Genomic DNA, 24,534 nt, shown 5'->3' with positions numbered 1-24,534 from the left:
ATTCCCAAGAGACTGGGAATGATGATCAAATAAAAGGGTTCCAAACTTATAGATCAGATAGAAAAAATAGGAATCAAGGGGGAACCGCAATATATGGGAAAGACAAAAAACAAGGAAAAATATATGAGAAATATAGTAACTCAGAATGTGAACTAATAGCGGTAGAATTTGAATCTGAAAAATTGATGAACATAGTAATATATCAGACCTCCTAATACTAAAGAGTTTGACTTAATAATTGAAAAATTGGATGATATATGTAGAAATCACAAGGACTGGTCTATTCTCCTATCTGGTGACTTCAACTTTCCTTTCGTAGAATGGAAGAACGAATAGGAGATTGTGGTTGTACTTATACATATAAAAAAGAGAGTAATAGTAGTGCAGAAGATAAGAGGCAATTTGAAAAGCTATTAGATATGCTACTAGAATACAACATTCAACAAATAAATCACCTGCCAACAAGAAAGGAAAATACTTAGACCCTAGTATTTGTGAACGAGATGATTATGTTTAAAGAAATAATAGTTTATAATGCGAATATTTCAGGCCATAATGTCATAGAATTAACAGTTCATTCCAAAGCAAGTGAAAATAGAGATAAGCAAGAAATGAAAAAGTGGGAAGGATATGGAAAATACAACTTCTACAGTAAAAATATAAAAATGGTCAGAAATTAATGAAGAATTAAACAAGATTGGGATAACATTTTCGGTAAGTGATGACATAAGGGTAAATACTGGAGATATTATATAAAATATTGGAGAAAATAGTGGAAAAAATATATACCGAAGAAGAAAGTAAACATCATTCATGCATACCCAAGAGACAGAAGGATCTTGTTCCAGAAAATCAGAAAGTGGAAAAAAGGTCTTGCAAAAGAAAAAAATGCATGGAAAGTTTATAGAACTAAAAAGTAAGATAGAAAAATGCAGAACAAAAGATTATACAATCAAAAGAAATGAAAACGGGACTTGGAAGAAAAAACCCTATTAAATATCAAGCAAAACAAACCCCAAACTATTATACGCATTATGCGAAGAAGATGAATAAAAGAAGAATAGAAATAGGCCCTCTGAGAATTGAAGGGAGATTAACGAATGAAAAAAATTAAGGAAATTTGCAACATACTGGCAGAACGATATAAGAGAGAATTCACCCCTAGAATAGATAATGAAGATAATGATATAGAAGTAAGGGATGAAAATAGTGAATATTTAGCTGACATAGATATTAATGAAGCTGATATTGTGCAGGCTATTAATGAAATTAAAAATGGAGCTGCTGCAGGGCTGATGGAATTCCTGCTATTTTGTTAAAGAAAGTAGTTCATTCTATCGCAAAGCCACTTGCAATATTATTAAGACAAAGTGTAGATACAGGCAAGATTTATGATGAGCACAAATTACATATATTTACCCCTACTTTCAAAAGTGGATCAAATACTAGAGGCAAGTAATTATAGGCCTGTGAGTCTAACATCACATATTATGAAAGTGTATGAAAGGGTAATGAAGAAAAATATTATGAAACATTTAATAAAAATAATTTGTTTAATAAAGGACAACATGGGTTTCGTACCCGGAAAAAGTACACAAACCCAACTGTTAGTCCACCGTCGTGGAGAACATATTCAAAAATATGAAAAGCGGAAATGAAACAGATGTGGTTTATTTAGACTTTGCAAAAGCTTTTGATAAAGTAGACCATAATATATTAGCGAATAAAATTAGAAAACACAATACGTGGATAAAGTAGGAAGATGGTTAAAAGAATTTTTACACAACAGAAAACAGATAGTTATTGCAAACGATGAGAAATCGGATGAAGTCAAGGTAATATCCGGTGTGCCGCAAGGTACGGTGTTAGCTGCAATACTGTTTGTTATTATGATTGAAGACATAGACAATAATGTGAAGGATTCGGTAGTGAGTAGTTTCGCAGATGACACAAGAATAAGTAGAGAAATTACTTGTGACGAAGATAGGAACGCTCTACAAAGAGACCTTAACAAAGTATATGATTGGGCAGAGGTAAATAGGATGGTATTTAACTCTGATAAATTTGAATCAATAAATTATGGAGACAGAGAAAGAAAGCTATATGCATATAAGGGACCTAATAATGAGACCATCACAAATAAGGAAGCAGTTAAAGACCTTGGTGTGATGATGAATAGGAACATGTTATGCAATGATCAAATAGCAACTCTGTTGGCAAAATGTAAAGCAAAATGGAATGTTGTTACGGCACTTCAAAACAGAAAAGCTGAACACATGATTATGCTTTATAAAACATATGTTCGTAGTCCACTTGAATATTGCAATATGATATGGTACCCACACTATCAAAAGGATATTGCACAAATAGAGAGTGTACAAAGGTCCTTTACAGCTAGAATAGAAGAAGTTAAGGACCTAGACTACTGGGAAAGACTACAATTCTTAAAATTATATAGTCTAGAAAGGAGAAGAGAACGCTACATGATAATTCAGGCATGGAAACAGATAGAAGGAATAGCAGAAAATATCATGGAACTAAAAATATCAGAAAGAGCAAGCAGAGGTAGATTAATAGTGCCCAAAACTATACCAGGAAAAATAAGAAAGCACACAGACATTAATCCACTACGCACCAGCATCGATAATGCAGCGTCTATTCAATGCGTTGCCAGCTCATCTGAGGAATATATCAGGAGTGAGCGTAGATGTGTTTAAGAATAAGCTCGACAAATATCTAAACTGCATCCCAGACCATCCAAGATTGGAAGATGCAAATATACCGAAGATGTACTAGCAACTCTCTGGTAGACATTAGAGGTGCCTCACACTGAGGGACCTGGGGCAACCCGAACAAGATGGTAAGGTCTGTAAGGTAAGGTTCTCTCTCTCTCTCTCTCGCTCTCTGATCAAATTACTGGATAATGTCTCTCTTTGGATACTTCGATTTTGCCAAATCTCGAGGGCTACTACAAGAACAATTGATTACTATTTACGTATCATATAGACTAATTAAAGTAAACGTATCTTTAAATAGGGTTATATTATTAGTATCAGGAAAACATTTACTGGCATGAGTCAGAGGCCGTTTAACGAAACGAACACTTCTCTGTCCTTAACTCAGAGCGTCGGAAGACGCCTCTCTCTCTCCTCTCTCTCTCCTCTCTCTCGTCTCTCCTGTCTCTCTCTCTCTCTCTCTCTCTCTCTCTGATCAAATTACTGGATAATGTCTCTCTTCGGATACTTGGAATTTGCGTTGTAATCTAACCAGAAACTTAGTTTTGTTATTATTACTGGAAGCAAGCAATGATTTTTTCATTATTTGCACTTTTGGACTGTTATAAACTTTGCGCAACGCAAGTTAGTATTCATTCGCTCGGAAACTAGTTCTGCATATGAGGCGTCACTAAAAAAATTCGAAAAATACGACATAAAAAGTGTCAAAAATCATCATAACCTCAAAATTTTTGTTGTAATCTTACCAGAAACTTATTTTTATTAATATACTACTGTGCTAAACTATAAAGGATTTTTATCGTAGTATATGTTTTTTAAAAGCGTCGTTAACTCTCTCTCTCTCTCTCTAGTTGCTCATATGAGGCATCACTAAAAAACATAGAAAAATACAACATAAAAAATGTCGAAAATCATCATAACCTCAAAATTTTTGTTGTAATCTAACCAGAAACTTATTTTTATTAATACATATACTGTGCTAAACTATAAAGGATTTTTATCATAGTATGCGTTTTTTAAAAGCGTTGTTAACTCGGAGCGTCGGAAGCGTCAGCGTCTTAACATCGGAACAAATGTCGTAACCCAGGGCGGATTTTTCAATGAATATTTAAGAAAAAAGCGTCGTAACCTTGGAACGTTGTAAGCTGGAGCCGTCGTAACCCGGGGACTGCCTGTATTCTTAAAACACTACTGCCATGAGCTGGAACAAATTCGAATGCACTGTGTATCAGTAGGTGGTATGGTTAGTTTGACCCCATAGGCGCCACGACAGAAAACCAGGGGTCTCCCTAATGGGTGGGTATGTTGACTATCGCTGCGTAAAGGTCGCAAAGATACCCACCATACTTTATGCTAAAAGTATACCTTATTTTTTTTTGTTACCTTTTTTACTAACTAAAACTATTGGCTTGACATTGGACCTGAAATGACTTAATCTTAAAGCTTTAAGATATTTGGGATGAAAATTTGTGAACTTGGGTTTTTTGTCACCTGTCAATTTCTTTGTAATGCTCCTTTGAGGATGAAACAGCGACTACGCTATCAAAAAACAGGTTTTGACGTAGGAAAAACCTATTTTGGTAGTTGCTGTTGAGTCCTCAAAACCCTCCCACTTCCCTGACGAAAAACCATGGGATTTGGGTAAAGGTACATCCTGCATTAACAACAGAGTAATGGATTCTTGGTCTTTTAACCTGCCCGAGCATAAAACAAGACGGCCGATGTGCATGCGCAATAATCACTTCTACAGGTTTTGACATAGTAAACTGGGCCCAGCCTCGCTGAAGACAAGATAAAATGCCTTCTTGTCTTTGAGTCCATCATACTCTATCACTTGTCATAACGTTTATCATTATGAATTAATACCCGGCTAAAAGACCAGGCTAAAAGATATTTCTTTGATATTAGTCTGATCACCATGGGGTGCTGGCACACACCATGGTGGGTAAATCCTTTGAGGGCTCAATAGCGACTATCAAAAATAGGTTATGTTTACAGGCCTATTCAAGTGTTTTGCACAATACTATTTGCCTTCATGGTAACTTTTATGCATATGTTTTAGCAAGAAGTTAATTTATTGCACTTTGTAATCCCATTTCAGAGGAATAACTGAAATGTCTTGTGAAGATAACAATCAGCATGAACTAGAGCCTGATGGAAGTAAAGCACAATCATATCATGTGACAGAGGATTATATGCGAATGGTTAGTCAGAAGTGTTAGTTTATTTAATTGAGGAAGAGTATTTGAATTGTTTAAAGCTTTTGTTTATGAACGTATCAAGCTTATTGCTAACAGATAATTGTTGTTTTCCAACCTCCAAACCTTCGGGAGGTCTTCTTGTTCTGGAATAATTGATTGGGGGAAGGGGGTTTCCCTTGTCAAACCTTCCTCTTGGTAACTGTTACTGTGAACTAACTAATTTTGTATGACCTCAATACATATGTACAAAAATTCATTTTTAAAGTAATATGTATAAAACACAGAAACTGCATTTATTTATAATCCAGGCTGAAGAAAAGAGAGCCAGAATAGAAAGTGAAGCCGCTGGAAGAGAAATGTTAAACCAGGAAACACAGCTGGCAGAAGAGGCAAAAAGGAGATTGAATGACACAGTTGGACACCCACCTGTAAATCTCGCTGATGGCTTTGTGTCACCTCCTAGTGAGTGTAGACGACAACTGTCGAGTAAGATATTTTTCTGAGGTGCAAGTTCTCTTTATTGACAAAGCTTATACTCTGTGTCGTAAAACTATTTCTTTATAATCTATAGTAAACCTTCAGTTATGTGAATTTTGTAATGATCCAGACACATTTTTCAGTTTTTTTAATTTATAATCAGGAATTACTAAGAGAAAAAAAGGTTAAAATAGGGTAAAACCAACTTTTGGAAAAACTAGTTTTTTTCATACTAACCCCTCTTTCACAGTTTCAAATAAAATGTCACCATACATACCATCTTTCGTTTTGCAAACATAAGAAGAACAATCATTCCTGTAAATTGATTTATGAGTTATCGACATGAATAGTGGACAAGAATTATCACTATTTTTCTTAACTTCATTTTTTATGACCACTCTCAGACACTTCAGCTGCATCAGATATATCAAGACATAGTGATTGTGTGTTACCAATGATTCCTTACAAGGAACTTGAGGAAGCCACTGCTTGCTGGAGTAAGGACAATCACCTGGGACGTGGTGGCTTTGGTGTGGTCTTCAAGGGGAAGTGGAAAAACTCAGAAGTTGCCGTAAAGAAAATTCATCAAGTATGTACACTTTTGTGTTTTGTCATGGTCTCCACAGAGTGGTAGTGCCATCAGTGCATCTACACAGTCCTTTCGCCCCTGCTGCAACTCCTTTCATTCCTTTTACGGTGCCTCCATTCATTTCTTTCTTCCATCTAACTATCCACCCTCCACTAACTGCTTCATAGTGCAGCTGCAAGGTTTTCCTCCTGTTACACCTTTTAAACCTACTATTATCTGTTTTCCTTGCAGCACTGACTGACATCATAGGTCCCAGTGCTTGGCCTTTGGCCGAAATCTATTCTATATGTGTTTCCCCATGGTGATTGTGTTGCATAAAAATAGGTCTGGGTGTTGTATTAGAACAAGGGATTAAAATACATAACATTTTCATCTTGAGCCTGAAAACTAGGTACTTTCCCAAATGCATTACTCAAGAATGACATTTTTTAGCTTTGAAAATTAGTGTTTGTGTCAGTTATCATTTTAAACAAGGCTTTAATGTGTTTATAGCTTTATTAGTTATAGTATTTTCATTCTGAAAAATTATGTATAAGTGAAAAGTAAGTTATTTTGATTTTATTGCACCATTTGTACTATATTCATTGTTTCTTATAATAACAAATACTGTTTATTTCAGTGTCTCACTCAAACAATTTCACAGCTGTAGGTTCCCTATGCGGCAGACCCAAATTCAAACTTTGCGGTGGCACTACCATCGCTAACATAAGTGAGTCTCCCCCCCCACTCGGGGCAGGAAGAGGTACAACAGACCAGGTGTAGTCAATTCATTCTCTGCCAGCTTCTGGTGAACATCAGTAGTTGGTACAGAATTTTCTTTTCATCACTTTGGATGGTTGTTTGCTATCATTTGGTGAAGTACTCACATGTTTTTTGTTGTTTTTTGCTAATTAGTTAGCTTAACTTCAATTAGTAGTGGCATTTTAAGCCGTTATGTTTGATTAGTCCGTCAGGAGTTAGATTCTGTGCCAGAGGGTGCAGAACTAGATTGGTTAAACAGATTTATGGCTCTCACTCTTAAGTGTGTTAAATGTAGGGGTTTTGAGTGTACTCGAGTCTACATGTGGGAAATGTAGGGATTGAAGTGAACAACAATGGAATGTTTTTGTGTCTCACTCTGATAAAGTATTCAAGGATAGGAAGAAGAAGGTAGCTCTTATGACTGAGAATAAAGTTAGTTTAGCCTCAAATGCTTCTCCTGTAGAGGCAGCTATTCCTATTTCTTCCCCTCCTCCTCATGCTGTCTCCAATCTTGAGTCCTCCTTCCCCTGTGCCTTTAACTCCTTTACTAGCTTCCCGAGAAGTTTCTTCTAACACATATGCCAGCCTCGAAACCTAGGTTCGAGAAGAAATTTTATTTGTTAGCTAACACAGTTATGGAATTAGGGTTATCTGTAGTTTATTATTGAGAAGACGAGTAGCAAAGTGAAAAGTGTAAGTGCAGTGCATTCTGAGGGGTTGGCTGTTTGTCCCGCCAGTTCTCCTAGATGAAGGTCCCTGTTCCACTCCCCTGCCTCGTGGAGAAGACATACGGGAAGTCCAAGGGAGACTGGTGGAGTTTGCCTACATGCAGTCGCTTCCTCTGTCAGTCATGTAGTGTGCCAGCAGAAGTGATTGAACACCGTTGGAAAGACATTTCATTCAGTGCTTCTTTATCTATGGATTAGAGTGGTTCCTGTCCTGTAAGGCGTCATAGTTGGCGTATGTAATTCTTCTGCTTTGTGTCCTTTGAAAAGACCTTTGACTGAGGGGTCCTCTCTCCGCCTCCCGTTAAGAGTACCAAGGAAGTAGATAGTAGTCCATGCCCATCTTGTAGCTATGCTACCTCTTCTTCGCCTCGTAGTCATAAGTCAGCAGCAGACCTCTCTGACTAGAAGTTCGTTGTATTTTTGCTCCTTCTAAACATTTGACAAATGCTCCTTCGACTTCCTGCTCAAAACATTCTTCGACTGGTGCAAAGTCTTCGTTTTGGAATGTCTCGACACTTGCGACTCTTGCCACATTGATTTTGACTCAGGATGACTCAACTCTGGCTCCTATTCATCGTCAGTTGGAATTTTTAAAAAGGGAATCAACAAGGCCTGAAAAGCACAGAGCCTTCTCTTTCTCCTGTTTCATCGAATGATGAAGAACAAGAAACTGACTCTATTCCTCCTTCGGCTTATTCAAGTCTGCTTTGCTTCCTATTGGAGACTTTTCCCAGTCTATTTTGTGGCAGCAGTGGCCAGGTCACCTGCTTTGATTTTCTTGATGAAGAAGCATTTAGATCCCCTCCTTCCAAAGCTAGTTCTCTTTAGGGCTTTGAAGAGGTTCTCTTCAAGATGTTGAGGATTGGTTAGCTGCTAAGAGAGAGTTAGGGAAAGCTTTGTTCACTTCCTCCATCGAAGCTAATCAAGAAGAGGTATAGGTTTTATGTCACTGGAGAGGCTCCTTCCATGGGAGTGTCTCCCTTCTCCCAGGGGGATTTCTCTGATTTGGTTGATGCTAACTGTAGGTCAGCGTTTTCAACGGCCAAAGTCTATTTTTCATCTCCAGAGTTGGATCACTTGGTCAAGAATGTTTTCAAGGTCCTAGAGATAAAGTTTTCACGACTGGACAATTGGGGCTCTTGCTATGAAGATGGAGGGGTGCCCCTCTCTTCCAGAGGATGTGGCTTCAGATTGGCTTGGGGTCTTGTTGTGCGCTGACAAGTCGATTCGGGATGGCTCTGATGAGCTTGTCTCTCTTTTGGCTGTGGGCCCGTTGAAGAAGAGAGAACTTGGTGCTATTTTGTTACTAAAGGAGTCACCTTGTCTCAGAAGTCTGAGTTACTGTTTTCTCCGTTTGTCAAGCACCACCATTTCCCTGAGGAAACAGTGGAGGAGATCCTCTTTGGTCAGGAGAAGAAATTGACTAACGATCTGTTAGCACAGTCTACTAAACATGTTAAATCCATATCTGTAACTCCTAATAAGTCTAGCTCTCCTCTGCACCAGCAGCCTTTTCAAGGAGTAAGTCCAGACCTTTTGCTAGACCTTGCTCCAACTTACTCAATTTTCATATCATATTCATAACTAAATGCACTTTTTGTTATAAAAGTATTAAAATACTTCTCAATTTTAAGCATTTTTAGGGGTTTCAACCATCAAAATAGGCAGTTCTAAGCCTTTTTAGAGGGCTTTTAATTATATATTCACGGATTTTAGCTATTCGCAGGGGGGTCAGGTACCTATCCCCCGCGCCCCGTAGTGGTGTAGTGCCGTCAGTGCACCTCATGACATGCACTGTAGGCATTACTAAAGGTTCTTTGCAGCATCCCTTCAGCCCCTAGCTGCAACCCCTTTCAATCCTTTTACTGTACGTAAACTCTATAGTATTCCACGTCATTCCTATCCCCCACAAATACGAGAGGTCTACTGTACAACAAAACCCTCTTTGAAGTCAACTTCTAAGTGATCCTTCTGTCCTTCATGTTCCAGTAGGTGTCAGATTGCACCTCTTTTGGGAGGAATGGAGTCGCAAGGGTACAGACCTGTGGGTGATCCAGGTTCTTCGTTTCAGCCACTCCATTCCTTTCAAAGAGCCTCTGCCTTTCTCCAATGTTCCCACTGTATTGCTGGCCTACTCTCCAGGCTCCGAGAGGTTTTTGGCGCTAGCTCAAGAGGTTGAAGCCCTCATTTGAAAAGTAGCAGTGGAAGAAGTGTTCGACAGATCATCTCCAGGTTTCTACAACCATCTTTTTGTAGTCCCCAAGTCATCGAGGGGCTGGAGACCCATCTTGGATGTAAGCGCTCTTAACTTGTGCTGAAAACCAAGTTCAGTAAGGAAATGACTCGCTTGGTGCTAGTGTTTCTTTGCCAGGGGGACTGGATTGTCTCCTTGGACATGCAGGATGTATATTTCCACATTCTAATTCACCAGGACTCTAGGAAATATCCTCAGTTTGTTTTCATGGGCAGAACTTTCCAGTTTTGAGTGCTTTGTTTCAGTCTCAACTGCGCCACAAATTTTCACTCGAGTGTTACCACTAGAAAAGTGGCTACACCTTCTGGGCATCAATGTGTCACTCTACCTAGACAACTGGCTACCTGCTCCTCTTTGGAAAGTCAGTGCATGAAGGATCTAAAGAGGACTCTTTGCTCAACTTTTCATCGTGAATTCTTGTTAATGAGGAGAAATTCCAGCTGATACTGATGCAGAGCATTCTCTATGTGGGGATGACTCTGAATACCGTAGTTTTGTGGGCTTTTCTCTCCCCGAAGAGAATCCAGTTTTGTTTCCAGTAGGTACAAGAGTTCCTGGACCACCAGTCCTGATCCTCACTTTAATGGATGAGTCTGCTGGACACATTAGCATCAGTGGAACAATTTGTCAGGCTCGGGAGGTTACATGTGCGACCCCTACAATTTGGCGTTGTGGTGCAGGAAGTCTCAACTGGACTCGACAGCTTTCGGCATCACAGACAAAGTCAAGGAGGATCTGACATGGTGGCTTTCAAAACCAAGGCTCCTAGAGAGCGTATCTCTTCGTCCTCTCCACCTATCCCTACAGTTCTAATCCGACGTGTCCGACTTAGGTTTGGGAGCTCTGTAGGGAGAGAAGAAAGTGTGGAGAAAGTGGTTGGTGATCCAGAGATCCTTTCACATAAATGTGAGAAAGTTATTAGCAGCCCACCTGGGACTTCAGGCCTTTGTTCACCTTGTGTCGGGGCAAGTGGTAGTAGTGCATGCTGACATTTCTACTGCTCTGTCCTACATCTGAAAACAGGGGGAAACACATTCATTCACACTTTATGAGACAGCACGAGACCTGCTCCTGTGGGCAAAGAGGAATCAAGTCTCCCTGATTCCTCGATTTGTACAAGGGAGAATGAATTTGATGGCGGACAAACCGAGTCGCAGCCACCAAGTCCTCCCATCAGAGTGGACTCTCGATGCCAAGGTTTGCTTGGGTCTTTGGAGACTGAAGAAAACTAGCAATAAATTTATTCAGCACTTTAATGAGCAACCATCTTCCTCTGTTCTGCTCTCCAGTCTTGGACCCTCTCGCATGGTCTGTCAATGCAATGTCGCTGGACTGGTCAGGGCTGGACACTTGTGCCTTTCCCCCATTCACCTTGATAAGGCAGGTATAGAACAAGGTTATGTTTCACCAGAACGTCTCTCTCACTCTCATAGTCCTGTTCTGGCCAAGGGAAGAGTGGTTCCTAGTTTTCCTTAATTTGATCGAAAACTTCCACAGACTTCTGCCATTAAAGATGTCTCAGCTCAGAAAGCTGCACTTTGCAAGATACCATCAAGGTCTGTCCACTCTGGCCCTGACAGGCTTCAGACTGTCAGGAGCCTCGTCAGAGCAAAAGGTTTTTTGAGGAGAGCTGCAGAAGCTATCGCAAAGTGCAGAAGATCTTCTACTAGACTTTACAGTCTAAATGGGTAGTCTTTAGAAGATAGTGTAAACAGAATAGTAGTCTCTTCTTCTGAGACATCTGTAAGTAGCATGGCAGACTTCCTTCTGTTTTTGAGAGAATCTAGACGTTTGGCTCCTTTTATGATTAGAGGTTATAGAGCGATGCTTGCTTCTATACTTAAGCATAGAGGAGTAGATTTGTCCTCGAATAGTGACCTCCCTGATCTGATTAAGTTCTACAAAACTTCCAAGTGTCTGAAGGATTCGGTGGCATGGAATCTTGACACTGTCCTCAAGTGGCTTTCAAGCCTGTCCTTTGAGCCTATTCGTTCTACTTCTGTGAGGAGCCTTACCGAAATGACGTTATTTTTGGTAGCCTTAGCATTGGCAAGACATGAGTGAGCTTCAGGCCATGGAGAAAAAGGTTGGTTTCTCACAAGGAGACGCAGTATGCTCCTTGTTGTTAAACTTTCTCGCCAAGAACAAGAATCCATCCCGCCCTTGGCCACACACCTTAGTTCTCAAGAACTTATTGGATATCCTTGGTCTGGAGAAAGAAGAAAAGCTTTTATGCCGTGTGAGGACCCTAAGAGAAAATAATTGGCCAGTCTTCCTGACTGTGGTACTCAGTTAAGGTTCCCTCTCAACCTCTCTCAAAGATGCTATCTCCTTTCTGAGAGAACTAATTATTGAGGCTCATTCTTAAGCAAAAGAAGGCTTCCCCTAGCTGAAGGTCAAGGCGCACAAAGTCTGAGCGATAGTGCCTTCCTTGGCATTCCAACACAATTTGTCACTTTCCGCTATCCTTCAAAATACATTTTGGAGGTTTAAATCAGTATTTGTGTCACATGAGTACTTGAAGAAGACTAAGACAGTTTTTAAGGATTGTAATTCTCTTGGTCCTTTATCCATGGCTGGCATGATGTAAGGAGAAACAACATAGGGGGTTGGCCCCTCTGTTTTATTCCCCTTTATGAAGGTTGTTGAGTTAAGGGAAGTTTGGGGGTACTAATTATCTGAAGTGCTCGCCAATGGATTGTTTATTTTTACAGTGGGTATAGGTTTTTTATTTGGTGTAGATGACAGTTTTATTTGTTGTTTTCCTTGTATTTTGTATCTGGTCTTCTCCCAAGATAAGGGCAATGTTTTATTTCACCTTCATAAAACTATAATTTTTATGATGAAAAAAATTTATTTCATGATAAAAAAATTTTTTATTTCATACTTACCGAACAATTACGTACTTAAATCAAAGCCCTCCGTCCACCTCACAGATGGATGGTTGAGCAGAACAACTTGACTACACCTGGTCTGTTGTACCTGTTCCTCTCCCAAGGGTGGGGGGAGGTTTGGTCACCTACATCAGCATTGGTGCTGCCACTGCGAAGTTTGAATTTTGGGTTGCCACGTAGGGAACCTACAGCTGTGTAATTGTTTGGTAAGTATGAAATAAGATTTTATTTTATCAGAAAAATTACATTTTTAATTCGTGTTATAAGTTTTGACCAAGTAAACAGTCATGTTTTGTCCTAAGCAACTTTTTATCTTGTTAGTATTTTTTGTTTTATTTTAATAATGAAATATTTTGTGGATATGATACACTAGAAACTGCAGTAAGCCCTAGGAACGTATATTTATTCAGGTACTTTTATATTGTTACAGCATGAAAATGTCAATGATTCTGCTCAGCTTCAGATTACTGAGGCTCTAGGTGAACTGAAATTGTGTCTGTCCCACCAACATGATAACATTTTGCAGGTAAGTACCTTACATTGTTGGCATTCACCGCATTCTTAAGTAAATCTGTTCTAATATGTTGATTTTTGAAAGCCATAAAGAAAATTTATCGGGATATCAAGCTTTTGAAACTGACATTTTGGACATTGCATAAATTAAAGCTTTCTGACATGTAAGATAAATTTTTAGATTCCCTTTTTGGTTGATAGGGGAATGTACGTTGGAGGTACCTCAATTGTCACTGCTACGAATATATGAATAAATTTCAGGAGGTAGGTCTTTATGATAGTCATACTGACCTGTACTTTTGATTATAGCAAACATTTGGCTGTTTGCTTTTGCAAGTTTACAGTTTACAAAAATACAAACTTTAGACATTTTATGTAGGTTTTTCATCAGTTGAGTCCTGTTTTAATGAAAATCAGAATGTTGTCTACCAAGAGGACAACATCATTCGTTGTCAATCCTGCAGTTATAGCAGATTAATCTGTAGATGAGGAAGAAAAAATCCAACTCGTGAAGCATCATCTAAATTCAGTATGAAGGCTAAGGGAACGGGACTTAGTGTATATCCAAGTTGATGTCTAGGGAAGATTATATTTATTTCAACTACCTTACTCCTTTCCTTTGTTTACATGCTTAAGAGCTTGGGATCTGCTGTAGATATATAAAATGGAAAAGACTTAGCTAAGGCTATTGTATTCCTATTGTTCATGCTGACACCCTCATGAGATGAAGCCTATGACCAACTAGTACGTACTGTTTCCAGTGGGCATCCTGATGTATGACTGCATCTTGGACAAGGGGAAGGCTGTTAATCAACTGTATTCCAGTTACAAGAGAATCTGTTACTCCTTGTTCCCCCTTCCCCTTTTCTTTTTCTTTTTACTTGATGAGCCTGTTTACCAAGAAATGAAAGGCTCAGTTATCCTAACTTCCTATGGTAAATATACCATCAGCTCTGTCATATGTAACCCTCTTCACCTAGGAGTATCAAGAGCAACTTGTTGGTGGTCTGTTGTGTGCCACCTGCGCCTTTAATGACTTTTGCTTTAGGATTTGCAAAATTTCTTATAAGTTCAGAGCAAAATGAAAAATGTTTGGAAATTAGATTTATCTTTGAAGACTTAGTACCAGAAGAAAAATTTTTTAAAAATGCATATAATGAATGGAACTTTCAACTAAACAAGTACACTGTTTGGCATTACAGACTCACTCAGTTGAGCGTATGTTTGTTCAATAAAGGGATTTTGACGTAAGGAAAAATCTATTTCTGGGCGATTGGCTCGTGTCGCCAGCGAAATATCCTTTAATCTATTATTTCTAGGGTAAATGTACTAACACATACCAGAGAATAAATAAATAAAGAAAAAGGTCAGTATAACTGACTCGCTCACTCTCCCAGAGAGTGTCGGTATGAACACTATGGCGAGTGAGACCACTACCACGAGCCAAATGCCAATAGAATTCTCCCACTACAAAATCCCCCAAAAGGAGAGCCGACCCACAGAGTGGGCAGCACCTACTACTACTACTCCATCCCATGCTGCCGACTGCTGCGCCTCTGGTGGCCATCCTGAAGTTAGCAGACAATCTTGGTGATGGGATGGGTAGGGCGGGATTTCGCTGGCGACACGAGCCAATCGCCCAGAAATAGATTTTTCCTTACGTCAAAATCCTTTTCTGGGCTCAGCTCGTGTCGCTGCGCGAAATAATTCGTACCAGAGAAATAGCACAAGATTGTAAAGAAATTAAGCAAAATATAAAGAGGTCTCAAATAAAAGATAAAATAAAAATAAATCAATATAATTGCTAATAAGGATACATATACACAGTGATACAAAATAGAAATATTACTTAAATTACACTTAATTCTAATAATATTTCTTAACTTACGGTAATATACATATATACAGGAGAAATATATCATATATGTACAAAAATGGTATCTGTGTAAAGCTATGTATCAAAACATTGTAAAGCAATTAACAGAAAAGTTGAATAAAATAAACTCAACAATAATAATATATAAAGGAATGTATATGACTTAATATACAAAACCCGTAACCATTATAATAAGATGTATCTCCTAGCATAAAAATAAGGAGATGACATCCACGAGATCAATAACCATCATACATTGTGAGTGTCCCTAGCAAAAAAATAAGGGACACCCACTACATCATCATAAAAGCAGCTGAGACACAAGGTGACCGTAAATGAACAAGGCAGGAATAGACGAACTGTTGGGTGAGGCAGGTAGAAAGGAGGACTGGATCTTCTACTAAAGATTAGTCAGAGTCAGGGGAAACTATGTTCCCTGCTGCAACTGCTGAAAATTTCAGAGCTTCCAAGGACTTTAAGTAATGGCGTTTGAACACTGTCGGCGATTTCCATCCAGTATATTTTTTCAACTCATCGAAGTTCATATGTTGGAAATAGTTAATTGAGGTGGCTACTGCCCTGACATCATGTGCTTTTGGGAAAGAGTCAGGATTGGCTTGTTTAATGAAGTACAGGATTTGTTGCCTGATGCCTTTAATAGATAAAGTACCACCTTTTTCTCTCTTAAAGAGAGGACCCGATGAGGATGAGGAGGTCCTAGATAGAAAGGCTCGTAAGGCTGAAACTGGGCAAAGGGATAGATCTTGTGGAAGGGGTAGTACCTTCCATGGTTCCCACCTCATCAAAGGATCTTCATTCTTTGCTATAAGCTACGTTCCGGAGAAAGTAGCACTTCCCTGTGGGAAGGAACTGAATATGATCCGGATCTCTGGATACGCCGACAGTTCTGAAATTCTAGCTCCTGAGGCCAAGCTTAATAAAAATAGGGTTTTTCTTAAGAGCATTATAAACGAGCATGTGTCATTATCAGTTTCTGAAGCCAGCTTTAGAACATCGTTTAAGAACCATGATACTGACGTAGGCCTTACCGAAGGTCTAAGTCTAGCACATGCCTTGGGAATAGACGAGAAGTAGGAATCTGTCAAGTCTATGTTGAATCCAAATTGAAAAATCTTTTTCAAGGCTGACTTGTTTGTCGTAATTGTGCTAGCTGCTAAGCCTTTTTCAAATAAGGACCTGAAAAAGGTTATAGCTGAATTGATTGTCATGATTCTAATATCTGATTCTTTCAGGAAGGTTGCTAACTTTTTGACAGCAGCATCATACTGTCTCAAAGTTGAATCTCTTTTATCGGATTCTAAGAAGAGAATATTCTGAGGGTCAATATTCGCATCCCTTTTCGCTGCAAACTTCATGAAATCCATAAAGTTAGGGTTTTGAGAATCCCTGAGGAAGCGAACACAGTCTTCGTTTGTACTGACTGGGAGAGCCTGGGATTGGTGATCCGAAGAGGGCGAAGACCCAGCTCCAGAATTAGAGGGTACCAATTGCTCTTCGGCCAGTCTGGGGCTACTAGAGCCACTTGACCCTTGAATGTCCTGAGTTTGTTTAAGACTTTCATGAGAAGATTCACCGGAGGAAAGACATAAATCTTCTCCCAGTTGTTCCAGTTTAGAGCCAGGGCGTCCGTGGCATAGGCCAGAGGGTCCAGGTTGGGGGCCACATAACACGGGAGTTTGTGGTTCGCTTGAGATGCGAAGAGATCCACCTGTAGACCTGGAACTCTCTGAAGAATCCATTGGAACGAACTGTTGTCCAGTGACCATTCCGACTCTAGAGGTACTGATCGGGATAGAGCATCTGCTATGACGTTTCTCACTCCAGCTATATGAGTGGAGGAGAGATGCCAACTGAACTTGTCCGCCAGGGAGAAGATGGCTATCATGACGTGATTTAGATGACGTGACTTGGAGCCTCCCTGTTTACACAATGTACCACCACTGCGCTGTCTAGGACTAGCTTTATGTGGGAGTACTTTGGCGGGCGTAACTTTTTTAGAGTCAAGAACACTGCCATTGCTTCCAGAACGTTTATATGGAACTGACGGAACTGAGGTGACCACGTTCCTTGAACCTTCTTGAACTGGGAATATCCTCCCCCCCAACCGCTTAATGACGCGTCTGTGTGGATGGTGATCCCTGGTGGAGGAAACTGAAGGGGCACTGACACCGCAAGTTCTTGACTTTCGCCCACGGCCGGAGACGATTCTTTAGAATCAGAGGGACTGAGGATAATTTGTCCCTGGACCTGACGTTTGCTCGTGAGCGCCAGATTCTGGTTAGGTCTTTCAGTTTGGCTTTCATAGGATGTTCGTCACTGATGCAAACTGGAGAGAACCCAAGATCCTTTCCTGAGATCTTCTTGATGCCAGTTTGCGACTCAGAAATTGTTTGACTGACTTCGCTATTTCCTTTCTTTTTGGATGATGGAATCGACAGAGTATGGGAGGATAGATTCCATTGAATGCCTAGCCACTGAAAGTTTGACTCTGGGGTGAGTCTTGACTTGGTCCTGTTTATCTTGAAGCCTAGATATTCCAGGAACTGAATTACTTTCAGTGTTGCTTTGTTGCATTCCTCGACTGTTGAAGCCCAGATCAACCAATCGTTGAGATACGCTACTACCATAATCCCTTGCGATCTGAGTTGTTGAACTACTACTTCCGCCGCCAGCTTCGTAAACACCCTGGGTGCCACGTTGAGCCGAAAGGAACTACCTTGAAGGAGAATGTCTGGTCTCCTATCTTGAAGCCCAGATACGGACGGAAGTGTCTTGCAATAGGGATATGATAGTAGCGTCTGTAAGATCGATAGAGGTGGTGACGGCCCCACGGGGAAGTAAGGTCCGCACCTGCGAGATCGTGAGCATCTTGAACTTGTCGCAGCGAATGGCCAAGTTTAAGCGGGACAAGTCTAAGATTACCCTTCCCTTCTTTTTTGTGAGCCTTTTCTTTGGCACGCTGAACAAGCGTCCTTGAAATTTTAACCTTTTGACTCTCGCTATAGCTCCTTTCTGAAGGAGATCCTCCGCATACTCCGTCAATTCCTTGGAAGGAAGTTGGCGGAAAGGTCTGGATGGAGGTGGGTTCGTTAACCAGCTCCAACCCAGGCCTTTTGACACAATGCTCTGAGCCCACTTGCTGAAGTTCCACCGATGGCGAAAGTGAAACAGCCTCCCTCCTACCTGAAATTCCTCATTGGTTCTGGTAGCCTCCTCGGCCTCCCCTGAAATGTTTTCCCCTATTAAAGGGACCTCCCGATCCTCTCCCACGAAAGGAACGCTTACCTCTGCCACCCTTACCCGAGCGGTCATACTTCTGTGAAGCTTGACTCTCGAAGGCTTGGTTGTAAGCTGGAGAGAGGGCGTAAGAGGTGGAGGGCTGAGGCTGAGGGGAGATAACGTAAATCGGCTGCGATTGAGCCTTTGAGGTGGAAGGTTGGGCTGTTTGCACCAAAGGAACAGCCGGAACTTGTTGAGAAAAGCGTGGCTGCTTTTTCTGGTAGGGCTGGAAACGTCTAGGTTTCCTTTGACCCTTACCCTTAACTGCTAGATCCTGTCGTCTCTTGGCCGTAAGACCCCAACGGTCCTTAAGGCTCTGGTTCAACCTCGTAGCCTCTGACTGAACCTCCTTCACCATCGCTTCTGGGAAGAGGTCTGCTCCCCAGATGCTTGACGCAAGTAGCCTATTCGGCTCGTGCCGAATAGTTGCTTCTTGTAGGACATGCTTCCTACAGTTCGTCCTAGCAGTGGCAAACTCAAACATATCTGACTGTACCGTTTGAGTCAAGGATTTGGTAAGAAGCTTGAAGAGCGGTTCTGACCCTGAGGCCATTGGTAGACCACTCTCGGTCATAGCCATGGAATTAATAGACCTGGCTAACCGCGATTTGGCGTCGATTCTGCCTGATAAGGCTATCCGGAAGCCTAGGTAGCTTCTCACCAAACTGCTCCATAGCACAGTCCGGTTTGAGTTTGCCAGCTGAGAAGGTGTTAGGTAAGTCTTCCCACAATTCTCCGACTGAAGGAAGTAACGGAGATGTAGGATCTGCTTCCTTCAGTTGAGGCATGGGATCCCCCTTCTGGGCCGCTGGAATGGTAGATGTTTGCGATCTTGTCAGGAAAGGGAGCGGGGTACTCTCATCCATCGTAAAGATCGTGAACGGGCTCTTGAAAGGTTGGATTTTCGTATTGGAACAATCCATTTCCTCTAGACACCTGAGCCATTCTCTCTGAGCCTGGTCACGTGAATAGAGGACTGTCTCCTTTGGAACCTTATCATCCCGAGTCATGGCTGAGGCGGTGAGCCTGGCGTAGCCGATGAACGGAGGCTGTCTTCCCGGGTAGAACTCGAAGTCCTCAATCCTCCGAGTTCCACATTCCGGGATAGAAATGAGTCCGTCTTGGAAGGGGGCGTATGACGCTACTCTCCAAGGGTTGTTCATTGAGAACGGAGGTAGAGAGTCATACGGGGGAAGCTGGCTCCACCTGTGCTGAAAGGTGGAGGAGAGGCTAGAGGAGCTTGGCTCAGTCCGGCTATAATGTTGTCTTGAGAGGTAATCCTATCCGACAACCGAGAGATCATTTGTTCCATACTATTTTTCAGAGACCCCACCAGGTCGCCCACCTGTTGTAACAGCCCAGCATTGGAGTCCAAAGCCGGAGCTGCTGCGGAGGTGGAGAGGTGGCTCTGAACTGGAACCAAGGGTAGCGGAACTGACGACTCCGCTGGAGTGTGAGATCTCTCCCTGGAGGATTTACTCCTCGAGGACTTAGAGCCGGACCCAGAAGCTCTAGATTTCTCTGCTCCGGGATTCCTAGCCGGAGACTTACGAGAAGAGGATGACGCCGAAGCCGTCTTCTTAGAAGACGACGACGTCTTCGTCAAGGATTTCACTGCTTGACCCTTGACCTTGGGTCTAACTGAAGCGTCAGGAGAAGTATAAAATTCGTTACCCGTAAAGCCTTGGAAGGATGGAGAGGTTGCAGGAGTAGAAGAAGCAGTTGCACCCAAGGGTATCCCTTGAGCGTCCAACTTACCTACCTCGACCAACAGGTCGTCCACACCTACCATAGGTTCTACATTAATATCCAACGTCGCGACTTCCGAGGAGATGTCCTGGCCTTGGTCAGTCAACGAGGCAGCCAGCTGTTGCTGGATGAAAGCGATAGTCGGGGCCGCCTCTACTGGGTCGACGTAGCCTGTCGCCTTGCCTCCGGGGAAGATTAGGACCGCCAACCTCTTCTCCAGGATGTAGGGCATACCCTTGGCGGCGTTCTTCCCGAAACCGCCGACCCAGGCCCGCAGGGTTGCCAGTGCGGTATCCCTCACGGCCGGCGCCTGGAAGAGAGGGTATTGATTAGATTTAAGAATAACTTAAAACTAAAGCTAACTTAAAGCTTAACTTAAAATTATGGGGGCTATAAGACCCCTTGAATTTTACCTTAAGTTAGAGTGATTGATGTAAACTTAAGCACTATAACAAATGAAAACCAGCTACCGGAGATGGAATACTTACCCCGTCTAAGAGCTGGCTCACCAGATCGTAACAAATGGTACACGTTTCATGGTACCAGACCTGGATGTCCCCGTGCGGAGTCGCGCATGGAGCATGGGACCGGCAAACTTCGTGTCCACATGGGTCCTGAAGAGTGGCGGCGCACCCTGGATGCTCACAGTTGGTGGTCTGTAAGTGAAAAGACACATGAGTATCTTAAAAGCACTATCACTTACAGGCTAAAGGACAGAAGAACCGTTGGATGCCGGAGCTCGGAAAAAATTTGGGCATAACCCCTCCCTTAATCGCCTGATAGGCTATAACCCGGAGGGATCCGGTGAGACAAGAAGGGAGAGGGGGGATGGTTTAAGGTACTTAAGATAAACTTAATAGTTTAACATAATAGATCTTAAACCTAAAAACTCGAACGTACCGGACTACGTCCAGTGCGAGGCGGAGTGAGTAACTCAGTGAAACGGAGAGGTTAGAAGGGACCAACTGTATGTTCCGGTCCACCCTGTGGGTAGACTAGCACCTTTCCGCTGGATGCCAGGTCTCCGGTGGTAAAGGAGCCCTAGTAAGGTGGGAAAGAGCAAGAGGGCATACAGACTCGGGCTAGTAACGGAGCGACGGGGTAGTAATGGAGGGGGGAAAGGCCAGTTCCCCCCCCACCTCACCATCCGGCCGGACCGAGAAGCCGGAGAGGTCGAGTCCAGTCTGGGTCTGTCCCGTCCCTCTACCCCCTCCGCCTGGGGGGAGAGAGGGAGGGAGCAGGCTCGGGTAATGTGGGATCTGAGCATGGGCAGACCTTACCCACCCCCCCCCCGACCCTATAGAAAGCGGGAGGGGAGGAAGGTGACTGGACAGGCGTCTGGCTGCCTCGTGATCACGTAGTGACCACGGGGCGATAAGAACAACAACTAAGCCTAGAAACATAACCAACTGATCAGAGAGATGCTATCGGGAAGCAACCGAGCTGAAGAGCGGTAACATGTAGGCCCAATGGGCCAAGACCTAGGCTAAGCAAGCCAGACGCCTAACTAACCTAACAAATATCACATAAATAATATAAATGAATAATAAATGAAAGAAAGAAAACAATATAGCAGGAGAAAAAATCCAGGAGTGTACGACTAACCCGAAGGCAAGTCTACCACTCAAAGCTAGCCGAGGCCGATACTAAGAGCCATGGCTAGGGTCTGGATAGATGAGCCTACATAAGGTAAAAGACATGCATGCATGACAAAACCGTGTAGACCGTACCCTAATAAAGCGGATAAACAAAATAGAGCGTACATAAGCAAGGGGATGTTCTGGGTATGGGCGACCCAGAACGAACCCACCACGAGGCAGAACCATGCTGCCATGCTTCCGACCTAGAGTTCGTATTTATACCTAAAAAACGGCAAATACGTGCTCAGGGCCGGAAAAAACCAACTAGCAATAAACACTGAGTACTTAACTTAGCTGCTGCGATGGCTGCACGCTCCATGGTAATAAAATCCAAAGGAAAGGGCACAAAAAACACAGAGAAGAAAATGGCACGTGTGTATCGTGTGCGCTAACTGAAAAGGATGGCCACCAGAGGCGCAGCAGTCGGCAGCATGGGATGGAGTAGTAGTAGTAGGTGCTGCCCACTCTGTGGGTCGGCTCTCCTTTTGGGGGATTTTGTAGTGGGAGAATTCTATTGGCATTTGGCTCGTGGTAGTGGTCTCACTCGCCATAGTGTTCATACCGACACTCTCTGGGAGAGTGAGCGAGTCAGTTATACTGACCTTTTTCTTTATTTATTTATTCTCTGGTATGTGTTAGTACATTTACCCTAGAAATAATAGATTAAAGGATATTTCGCGCAGCGACACGAGCTGAGCCCAGAAAATTGTTTTTACCATTAAAGCCAAATAGCTGTTATGCTGAGCAGGGATAAATACCTGAAATTACATTGGTTACCACGTTAAAAATTCTCTTATTGGCATAACTTTTAAAAGTAAAAAGTTTTTCTTACATTCCATTAAATAGATGATGAATGCAGAACTTTGATAAGGGTAAAGTGGAGAGTGTTTGGTAAAGGTACCAGTTGGTGTATGGAGTTTTGCATTTTACACAGGAGCAGAATTTTGTAATTTATGTACATATATATATGAAAAGCTTTTAGTGAAGATTTCTTTTTTTACCTCTTTCAGGTGTATGGATATTCAGCAGATCTTGGTCATCCTCCATGTATAGTGTATCAGTTCATGCCAAATGGATCTGTTGAAGACAGACTCCTACTGCGTGTAAGTTTTGCATCAGATTTTATCTATATATTTTTTTTATTGCAGCTTGGTTATGGGTTGGTTGTTATTTGTATTGAAAATACTGTACATAATAACAGGAGAAGTTGCACTAGATTAGGAAGCAGAAGTTTGATGGATTAAGTACAGTAACTGATACTTTGTTTGAAATGAAATGTTAAAAAACATGTTTTGACGTAGAACAAACCTATTTTTGGTAGTCACTGTTGAGTCTTCAAGGAGTAACCCTTTCCATGGTCTAACCAGAGCTCCATGGTGACCATACCAATGTCAAAGAATTCCCTTTTTTCCTGTCTTGTGGCCAGGTATTGTGTCTAATGATAAACATTATAACATGTGATGGAGTATAAGTGGGACTCAAGATAAGAGGGCATTTTCTAGCGAATGCTGAACCCAGTTTACCTACATCAGAAACCTGCAAGAAGAAGAAGTGGCTATGCACATATGCCATCATATTGTTTATATATGACCAGAAACAGACCAAGCTGCCAGTACTTTCTATTGGTCAATGCAGGATGATCCCATATGCAAATCCCATGCCTTTTCGTCAGGAAAGTGGGAGGAATTTTAGGACTCAACAGCGACTACCAAAAATAGGTTTTTCCTACGTCAAAACCTGTTTTTTTTTTTATAGTGTAGTCACTGTCTTGTCCTCAAGGAGCTTTACAAAGAAATTGACAGGTGACAAAAAACTCTTATATTTTAATCCCAACAACCCAAAAACATTTATGGTTCAGGGTCAAGCCACAAGTTTCAAGACCCCATTCTATACTCCAAACAGTACCGTAAGGTTTGGTAGCAAAGAACAAGAAACTAAATATGAACTTATGTTTTTAGGGTGAAGTTCTGGGGTGACTTACCTAAGCATGTTGGGTATGGTTGCAGTATTGTCACACCTTCCCCAGCAATAGTTAGCATACCTGCCTGTTAGTAAGACCCGTGGTTTGCCACTGCGGTGCCTATGGGTCAGGACTGACTAAGCCACCTACAGATAAACAGTGTAGTCAAATTTGTTCAAGCTTGTGGCAATAATATTGCTAGAGTACAATAGGAAAACTGGACCTTTTGAGATGTTTGCTTTGACCTCTAGGTAAACTGTAAGTGCTTGACCTGGGGATAAGGTTTTGTCTGCCAAATTTAGTTTACTTGCAGTAAGAGATTTCCTTCTTAAAGGATTCTCATTCTTGGCCAGGAATAATAGGCCAGAGGAATGATCAGCTGCTTGCATGATGTATTGTCCCCATCTAAGAGAGCCCAGTTTGCTAATAAGAGTTCCTGATGCTAAGGCAATCTAGAAGATCGCCTATTGTAGTTGTGAGTTGTAGTTGTATCAGGTCTGCTGAATTGAGTGGTTGATCAGAGTCTAAGTACCTCGTTCAGGGGCCAAGTAATTGGAAACTTTTGAGAGCGGGTCTTTGTAGTGCAAAGGACAGCAGAAGGGAAGTGACACCTTCTATACCAGAGCCAATCCCAAACTCATAAACTCATAAAGCAATGGTTCCATTAATGCTGGTTTGTATGTCGTGATTGTTGTAACTGCAAGGCGTTTGTCTTCAAAAAGGGATAAGAAAAAGTTTCCCTAGAAATTCTGACTGGGCTCTCAAAATGGATATAATCTAACCACTTCTTCCATATAGACTGGTATTTTTGCACTAGGTATATAGCAATTGGGTGAGTAATTTTCATGGTAGATTTTTTTAAAAATCCACCCGTGAA

The 24,534-nt window shown here is 41.7% G+C and overlaps 1 protein-coding gene across 1 annotated transcript in view; it reads left to right on the top strand.

Annotated features, from left to right (window-relative positions):
- The window catches only part of LOC135224495 (uncharacterized), a 438,160-nt gene that overhangs the window by 275,113 nt on the left and 138,513 nt on the right, over nucleotides 1-24,534 (top strand). Inside the window, 5 exon segments of the mRNA XM_064263507.1 lie at nucleotides 4,837-4,939; nucleotides 5,245-5,422; nucleotides 5,818-6,002; nucleotides 13,050-13,145; nucleotides 22,708-22,800. Coding sequence (XP_064119577.1) covers nucleotides 4,837-4,939; nucleotides 5,245-5,422; nucleotides 5,818-6,002; nucleotides 13,050-13,145; nucleotides 22,708-22,800 — 655 coding nt within the window.

Source organism: Macrobrachium nipponense, chromosome 12 (assembly GCF_015104395.2).
Source record: "Macrobrachium nipponense isolate FS-2020 chromosome 12, ASM1510439v2, whole genome shotgun sequence".
Lineage (NCBI taxonomy): Eukaryota > Metazoa > Arthropoda > Malacostraca > Decapoda > Palaemonidae > Macrobrachium > Macrobrachium nipponense.
The sequence above is the reverse complement of the archived record's forward strand: the minus strand, read 5'-3'. Positions and strand labels throughout refer to the sequence as shown.